Source organism: Biomphalaria glabrata, chromosome 8, assembly GCF_947242115.1.
Source record: "Biomphalaria glabrata chromosome 8, xgBioGlab47.1, whole genome shotgun sequence".
Lineage (NCBI taxonomy): Eukaryota > Metazoa > Mollusca > Gastropoda > Planorbidae > Biomphalaria > Biomphalaria glabrata.
In genome coordinates, this window is record NC_074718.1 from 44,685,086 (window position 1) to 44,694,203 (window position 9,118).

The 9,118-nt window shown below is 34.6% G+C and overlaps 1 protein-coding gene across 6 annotated transcripts in view; it reads left to right on the forward strand.

Annotated features, from left to right (window-relative positions):
• The window catches only part of LOC106058829 (putative methyltransferase NSUN7), a 68,306-nt gene extending 62,781 nt beyond the window's left edge, over positions 1–5,525 (forward strand). For 3 of the 6 annotated variants that reach the window (XM_056038745.1, XM_056038744.1, XM_056038746.1), the window contains one exon: positions 5,317–5,525. In XM_056038745.1, coding sequence (XP_055894720.1) covers positions 5,317–5,401 — 85 coding nt within the window. In that variant the 3' untranslated portion in view covers positions 5,402–5,525. Of the gene's footprint in view, positions 1–2,120; positions 2,720–5,247 lie in introns of those variants that run through there. The other 3 variants (XM_056038748.1, XM_056038749.1, XM_056038747.1) reach the window with 3 other exon arrangements.
• Positions 5,526–9,118: the final 3,593 nt, after the last annotated feature.

A 9,118-nucleotide genomic window follows, 5' to 3' on the forward strand; every position in this document is an offset into this window, starting at 1 on the left:
CACTTTGTTTTTGTTTTTCATTATCAATTTTTGTGTGTGTGCACAATTCATCAAAGGTGCGTCTTCAAGAATAATGTACTAACAAAAATAAATGTATCTTTACCCAGTTAATAGATTTTAATATTTTTTTTTTAAAAGACTAAATTATGTGATATTTTATATTTATAAATTGGCTGCTGAAGACAATCCTTTCAAAACACCTGGCCACATTTTGGATGTAACATTTGTGTGGTGCATTTAACTTTTTTTTGCAATTAGGCCTAATTAATATTTTATTTTGGCAAGATGCACTTGCAGTTTTCTAACTATTTATTTGACTAATTATAAATGAAATAATTTTTTAGTTATCTTTTTGTTTGTTTGTTGGTATATTTTATTTGGTCAAAAATAAATTTAGTGTGTGACCTCAATGGAAAGATTTTTTTTATTCCAGTAGCTTGATAACTGTCAAATGAAATCCAGTTGTTTTGCTCAAGTCTGGAGATGATAATTCTAAAGATTGAGAGCAATACTCTCATGGCATTTAACACATGTCATTAGTACTGTGTACATTCCATGTAGCAGATTTCATGTCAAACGCTGTCACTATTTGCTTGCACTTAAAATATGTATTGAAATATTTCTGCCAACAAATAAGCTCTACTCTCTATTAGCTTCACTTTAAATACATTGACTTCTTAACTTGCAGACAAATATTGATTTATACTTTACATAAACACATTTTATGATGATGTTTACAAACTAGTGTCTGCTATATTACCTAGATTTATGTATAGAAGTGAAAACGTATAATATGTATTAAAATATTGCTGCCAACTAATCAGCTATACTCTACATTAGCTTCACTTTACATTGACTTCTTAACTTGCAGACAAATAATGATTTATACTTTGCATAAACACATTTTACAAACTCGTTTACTATTTTACCTAGATTTATGTAAAGAAGTAAAAATGTCGAATGATCAGGAGCATACTAACCTCATCATTACAGAGGGGTGGAATTACAAATACCTCATAGGTTTAAGAAGGTTCCTTACTTTTAACATGGCGGTTGAAAATCAAAACTCAACTGAAGATTGAACTTCTTGGAGACTAGACTTCAAGTTTGGTGCTGCAGTGAAATTTGATAACCATTCATTTTTTTTATTGTTCATGCTGCAAGAGCTGCCAACTGTCTAGTTTGACAGCTTCAAGTCTTTGGATGGCATTTGAATGTAAATGTCTGATGTCAATTTATTTTCCTGGTTAATTTTTTCTGTTAGTGAATTTTCATTAGATGAAACATTTGGGTTGCATGAACTCCATTCAGATCCTTATCACCACCTTTCTGCTCCTCAGTTTATTTACTGTTGATTTATTTGCAATTGTGCAGAAATGTTTCCATAGACATTTTTTAAAACTGAATAATCCTGCCACTTGTGATATTTAAAATGTGATACATTATATCTTATATAAATGTTAATTTGGCATGAGTCTTCATTTAGGCTTTTTGCAGATTCCTGAATACTTTTATTTTGTAGACCTACTGTCTTTGATAGTGCTTCCAGATAATGTCTCTGACAGTGATACCATTCTTCTGGTAATGAGGATCATTCCCTCTTTACATTTCTCCACCATTATTTCTGTAAATCTTCTTTATATTTATTGCATTCACTCTTTGTAAAGAGTGTGAATTAATGTTGTTTATATGTTAAAAGTTTTTTTTTGTACTATTTTGTGTAGACGATATATAATTTTTTTTATCTGGTCCACAATAGAGATTGGACTCTAGCCCACTGAGCATGCTGTAAGCATTAAAAATATGCGCTGTATAAAAGTAATATTTAAAAATTCACTTCTTTATTTTGTTCCAATATTTTTAAAAAAAATATTTATATCACTTCAACAATATGATTTTATGTTATTTACCATTTTATTTCTATGTTGTATGTTGTTGTATGTTTTGTAATGTATCAGCATTAAAAAATGTGCTCTAATTTTCTATTAGCGTATTTTAAATATTGCTTTAAGCTCTTTATCTGTTTGTCTATGATTGTTTGTGCCAGTAGTTGTTTTTTTATGTATCTGTAAGATTCATGCCCATGTCTAATGACTTTAAACTTCTATTCATGGTATCAGTGACCAAGTTGAAGCTTAATGTGTCCAATGGTAAGACAAAATAGGATTGAGTCACATTTATTAGACACAGTCACGGAACATTTCATCACAATAGGATTGAGTCACGTTAAGTAGTCAGTCACCGAACATTTCATCACAATCTCAGTCAGTGGCGTACCTTTACATTGATATCATAGAGCTGCTGTCCTTCCTCCGAGGCCCTTACTCCAGATTAAAAAATTAAGGAATCCCCCCCCCAATCTCTCCCATGTCTGAGTACGCCCCTGACCTTAAAACATAACATGTCAAATAATAAACAAAATCTTTTCTTAAAGATTCGATCACTTTGCGTTGATTATGTTTCATTGTATCACTTTGTGTTGATTATGTTTCATTCTATCACTTTGTGTTGATTATTCTATCACTCAATTTGACATGAACAATTAAGTTATGAACTGTTACGAGAATAATTCATGCGGGTTTAGTTTTTTTTTTTTGCTCCTCATTTTTACTATACATGAACATCTGAAATTCAATGGTTTCTTACTTCTGTATTCAATTAGTTGCAGATCTAACGTTTCATTTCTGTGAGTCTTTAAGTTCCAAAGATTTAAATAATATTTAAATAATAAAAGAAAAAAATCAGAATGTCATTTAGGCAGAAGTTAAATAAAATATACCGGTACTCAGTTCATAGTTGTATTTCTATTTTTAATTTACTTTTGCTGGCTCAACCATATGAACCCAAGGAACTATAAGTCAGATCTAGTTCATGTTAAAATAGAAATAAAATTTTTAAATGGAGGGAAATATTTTTTCTTAATATTACCATTTGCATTTAAAAGAAAAATATTTCTAATGATAATTATACTTACATGTTCAGTTTATGTAATAGTTAATGTTTTTGTTTTATTTTGTTTCCTTATTGTATGTTATTTACTTAAATCGCTTTGTTTTGTTTTTTTTTTTTCACAAAGATTTTGTATTGAGATCCAGAATCTCTTCATTTAAATATGGAAATGATTTTTCCCAAATCAAATCTAATACCCTTTTTATTTGAAAGCATAATTATTAATGATGATTATATGCAGCTTCTGTAAATTTGCATAAAAATTTTTTTAATCTCCTAGAAAGAGAATTAATTTGTAATTAATGTAAACCTCATTTACTCGATTCTTATAATGTATTAACTTATACAAGAACCTTAACTCTGCATATCGAGTACTCATACAAGTAAATACATTGAATATCGTCATTAATAACACATTGACTAACTTTTTGTTTTTTTTTTCCTGTGTTTTACATCCATGGTGAGTATTCAGTCTGTTCTAGCATCAGTGTCTTAGCTTTTAGTATCCTACACCTACTACAGTAGTCAGACCATAATTGTTGGTCAATAATAACACAGAGCTTTGTAGTAAAATTGATCAGCACATTGTTATAAAATAATAATAATTTTCAGCATAATTTTTTTATGCACTCTGCCAACATAACAGTACACATCTGCTTTAAATATAGTAGAGTTACATATTGGCCATGAATATTATAACATGCAACATAAGGTATAAAGTAGTCGCAATTTGTTTAATAGATTTTTGTTGAAATGCATGTGTTCCCAGCTAGTCAGTTCTCACTTTTCGAGTTAAAAATGATCAGAGAATAATTTGCACATTTGAAGTGTTTCTACGAGAGTTTGATGTGACAGGATCCCCCCATCCCCAATTAAAAGAGTAAGATGAATTATGGAACTTTAATCTAATCATACCCCATCCCCAACCAAAAAAAAAAAAAACCCAGCAACAACACAATGTCTCTATTCTAAGATTCAGAACTGAACACCTTTATTCAATGGCCGTAGCTGTACACGGGGCCCTGGGCGAATGTCAAATGCCTAACTTTGTGACAAAGAGTCAAACACCGCTGATCGAATTTGAAGCCAGACTGGGTTTGCCGAGCGCCTAAATGATGCAAGGAAGCCTTCTTCCCCCCCCCCCCCCCACACACACTGGTCCTCCAATGAGATTGGCCCAGAGCACAATGACCATACCATGAAAGTTGCGCTATACAAAAGAATTTTTTAAAAAAACTCTAAAAATAGCTGGCTAAGATCTTTCACGATAGTTGTCAAAGATGCCAGAAAAGCTTCAGTAATAATTTTTAATGTGTACATCATGTCGTCTGGTTTGGAAACTAAAAACTAGCGTATTGGTACTGTACATTAGATAGGTGGTATCTTTGATGGGCTGATGGCGATACAAGAACCTCTTTATCGCGGGGACCCTGGAGGGGGGGGGCGGTTACATTGCCCCCACTCGCCAGCCTCAAATGTCACCTTTATTGTTTTCTTATTCTTTGGTTCTTGAAGGAATAGCAGACAGTCTTCCAATTAGTTGATACATCTAGACTTCTATTTTACTTTTTCTGCTGCAGACCTGATCCACCCTCTGATGTTTTTCTAGTTTTTGTTTGTAAAATGTTTGACATTTTTGTGTTAAATGTGTGACATGTTTCGGATGTTCCTTCAGAGTTGAAGATAATTTACTTCCTAGTCCAAACCTACCGCGGGACGGCAGGGAATGGCAGCGAGCAGGGTTTGAATCCTGGACCATCGAGATGACCGAACGCGCATACTGCACAAGCAAACAATAGTTGGGGTTGAGGGCGATACAAAATAAAGATGACTTGCATAATTAATAAGCAGAAAAGAACTAAATAATTTAACTTTGTGAGTGGAGATCTTGTGAGAGGAAGTTAAAATTCCCACCTCTATTACACCTTTACGGAAATGCTAGTGTCTGGACCAAAGCCAAGTCTTTTTGGATTCTTAGCTGCCAAACTCATTCGTTACTAGACTATTTACTAAAGCAACGTTAAGAGAATTATTTTTGTAACTGCTTCAGTAAAATTTGTGTTATTGACGGGTTAGGGCAGAATTTAAGTCATTGTTTAACATGCATGACGCGTAGGACGTAATCATCTTTTTTTTTTTGAAGTAACGTCTCTATGAAGATAAGATGTCAATAAAGAGACAACCCAGAGTCAGTTGACTAGATATTTAACAGATTTTTAAAAATGTTTTTTTTTTAAATGTAATGTGATTGTTTCATTATTGTATTATTCATTGTTTTCCCTTCTTTTGTTATTTCAGAGGGTAAAAATACTTTCTTCTATTGGAAACAACGCGCAAATAGCTGTATTTTTTTTTGTTTTGTTCTAGACAAAGAATTCTGAAATCAAGCTCTTATCATCTGAAGTTGATTCCTCATGACCTGGTTCAATTTTTACTTCGCATCTTTCAGTGACGTGATTGCCCAGCAACACCTGCCGCACTGGCATATTTAAGAACTTATACAAAGTACACTGTATTATTATTCTGATTTAGAAAAACTAAAATTATAATGAATGAAAATAAATATACACTGTTTACATTCTCTTTTTTTTTCTTGGCTACACATACTTATGGACCATAATTTCATAATTGTATATGATGTTTCTATTTCGCCACTACCAAAGATCTTTACGTATCCCTTAGTCTGTTGGACCGTTGGGGCAAGACTCGTCCACCGTCTTTCTCCATTCATCCCTGTTTTTTGTTGTTTTTTTTTTGCCTTGTTCAGAACCTCTTTCAATGGCATGCCCGTCCATACTGTTGTCCTCCCATCGCTTTCTCTGTCTGCCTCTTCTTCTTTTTCCTGGTACTGTTCCCTAAAGGGAGGTCTTTGCGAGCTCTAAAGATCTTGTAATATGGCCATAGATTTTAAGGCTTGCGTTTTTTTTTATTATAGTTAGCAGGTCATCATGGGGTCCGATCGCTGCAGTAACCTTGTCTCTAATCTCTTGGTTTCTGATGCGGTCTTTGAATGTGATACCTAGGATCCTTCTGTAGCATCTCAATTCCTTTGCTAGGATCCTCCTCTCTAGCTCTGCAGTCAGCGTCCAAGACTCACTGGCATATAAAAGTCATAAATGTCAACTGAACGAAACTCGCAGGAAAACATTGTTACGTTACACACACACACACACACACACACAATATTTTGCCTTGTTGTCTGCACATTGAACTTGGTGTCCTGCTGCTGTCTACAAAAGATTACAATAAATCTAATTGAATCAGATAGTGAGTTGATTGCTTGTGTAATAAACATAACTTTCATCTACTAAAGTACATATAGGTCATTTGTTTGATTTCTATTTTTTGTCTTAAAATAATTTTTAAATCATATTTTGTAATTAAAACTTACAACATGCCAATAGTTTACGCGTGTATGCATTTATGGATTTTGCAATGAATAAAGAAATTATATAAGAAGCACCAAAAAAATAACAACAAAACATAACGTTTAGACGACCAACTAGTTGCATGTGAGGTTTACACGTGTTAACAAACCAGCTTTCGACATTGAGATTGGACCATAGCGCTCTGAGCATGCTATAAACATGAAAGTAGCGCAATATGAAAGCTATAATTATTATTATAAAAATAAACCCACTAAGCAATAATACATTACAAGTAACTGACGAAATGGCCCAGTGCCTAGAACATTCTTTATGTGAGGGCTTGAAGTCTGGAATTACTATACAGATTGATGAGTCACCAAGAAACGAAGTTTTATACCTAGCGTAAAACGTGTAAAGGAATAAACATTTTCTAAGATTCATTATTCGCTGGTTCGGTCATATTGTAAGACATGATTCACTATATAAAGTCATTCTCCAAAGTACAGTGGAAGGAGAAAAAAGTGTCATTTGAGCAGTTTAAAAAAATAGAGGGAGATTAGTAGGCCTATAATTTTTTTGCCATATTTAACGACATTGATTTAATCAAAACTAAAACCATAACAACTGCATTTGTTGCGAAACTTTCACAAACAGAAGTTAGTAAGAGGAGAATGTCCCTAGTCTTTCAAAATTGCAAAATAGAAATTGAGATGACGATGTGTTTATTTATTATCAACACTAACGGCTCTACATGCAGATCTGTACTAGATGTTTGAAGACATTCTTCACTTGAATATTCACTGGGTGTGGAACTCTTTTGTACGTTAACAGATTCTAATCTCTAACACAGACGAGTCCATAGTTCCTCAAGGTAATACAGCATCATATTATAGAAATATTTACAAATGAGAAAATGAAAACCATTGTCCGAACAAGGAGACCACAAAGTCTGTTTATATTCTGCGTTGTGAGTTATTTGTAGAACTTGTTGACTGCCGGACAAATATCCCCTCACTTTCACATGCTCCTTAGTCTGCACCACACATGATTTGTCCACTGTCTATCTCCATTCCGCTGTATCTTTTGCCTTCAATGACGGGCCCGTCCAGTCTTTTGTCTTCCCGTCGCTTTCTCTGATTGTCTCTTCTCTCCCCCCCCCCACCGCATCTGTTCCCCAAATGAAGGTTATTGCAAGCCCTAGAACCTTATGGCCGGAAAGTTTTGGTTGGCGATTTTTTTTTTTTTTTTTTGATAGTGGTCAGCATGTCATCATAAGGCCCTTGTGATCCTGTTTCGAATCTCCTCATCTGTGAAGCGATCTTTGTTGGTGATACCTAGAATCCTTCTATAGCGTCTCAGTGTCACGAGTCGATACTGTGACCTTATTCTACCAGTTTCTAAAAGCCTAGGTCATTAATGTCTAGAGTAAACACTTTAATTATTATCATCCAATCAGGGAAAGATGTCAGGGGGGGGGGAATAATAGGATACGCCAGTGTCTAGGTCACAGTTAATAAAATATTTAGGATAGAAGTTTCTATGATTCTGGAAAGTACGATTTAGAAAAGTATAAATTAGGGGAAAGTTAGTCATTCGGTGTCCTCGCATCGTAAAGGTCCTCGAAGAAGAACAGGTCCTCGCATCGTAAAGGTCCTCGCATCGTAAAGGTCCTCGAAGAAGAACAGGTCCTCGCATCGTAAAGGTCCTCGAAGAAGAACAGGTCCTCGCATCGTAAAGGTCCTCGAAGAAGAACAGGTCCTCGCATCGTAAAGGTCCTCGAAGAAGAACAGGTCCTCGCATCGTAAAGGTCCTCGAAGAAGAACAGGTCCTCGCATCGTAAAGGTCCTCGAAGAAGAACAGGTCCTCGCATCGTAATGGTCCGTGAAGAAGAACAGGTCCTCGCATTATAACGATTTTTTATAGTAACGGTCTTATGTTTAAATGTTTGTAATTTCAGTAGTTGAAGTTACATTAATAAAATTTGTATCATAAATTTGTTTCAGTTATAAGTTATATCAGTTAAAGTTGTAGCATTAGAAAATTTCATTTTATACAGATATTGAAGTCAAGTTGTTATTGAATTGAGAATCTACTTCTACGTGTAATTTGAAGAAGTTTAATAAAGAAGTTAGGAGAGAACACAGATGTTTCTTCAGTGTGTTATCAAGTCATTTGTATAATCTCCGGCAAGATAATTCTGTTTGTATCATTACTAAAATTAGAAGAAATACGAATTTTACGAAGTAATAAATAAACAGAAATCATCACACCCAGCTCCTGTGCTATGAACCTTCTCTCTAAGTCTGCAGTCACCGCCCTACAAGAATGTGCCCATTAAATAGGAGCGCATCAGTCTGATTCTTTTTGGCCGAGAGCTACGAGAAGGTTTCCATCGGACAAATTGTGCTTATAATTTGTTCTTCGTGAATCCAAAGACAACTGATCACGTGTTGACGCCTATGGTTTACAGCAGTGTTTCCCAAACATAACAAATGATGGAGATGCTTACCATGATGAAGCGTGCCGAATAGGAAAGGCAGGGAGCATTTTCCAAAGGGTGCGACCTTTTTGGACTAGCCAAGCCATTGGGCTCGAGACAAAAATACACCTTCTCAACACAATCGTCATTCCAACTGCTACATATGCATGTGAGACATGGAAGTCATCTGTCAAAATTGAGAAAAGACTAAATGTGGCTCAACAAAAATGGCTGAAACGGATTTTGGGAGTCAGTTACACAGACAAGGAAATCCTTTGCCGAACTGGGAGTCGAACACTTAGTGAGGTTGTAACATAGCGTC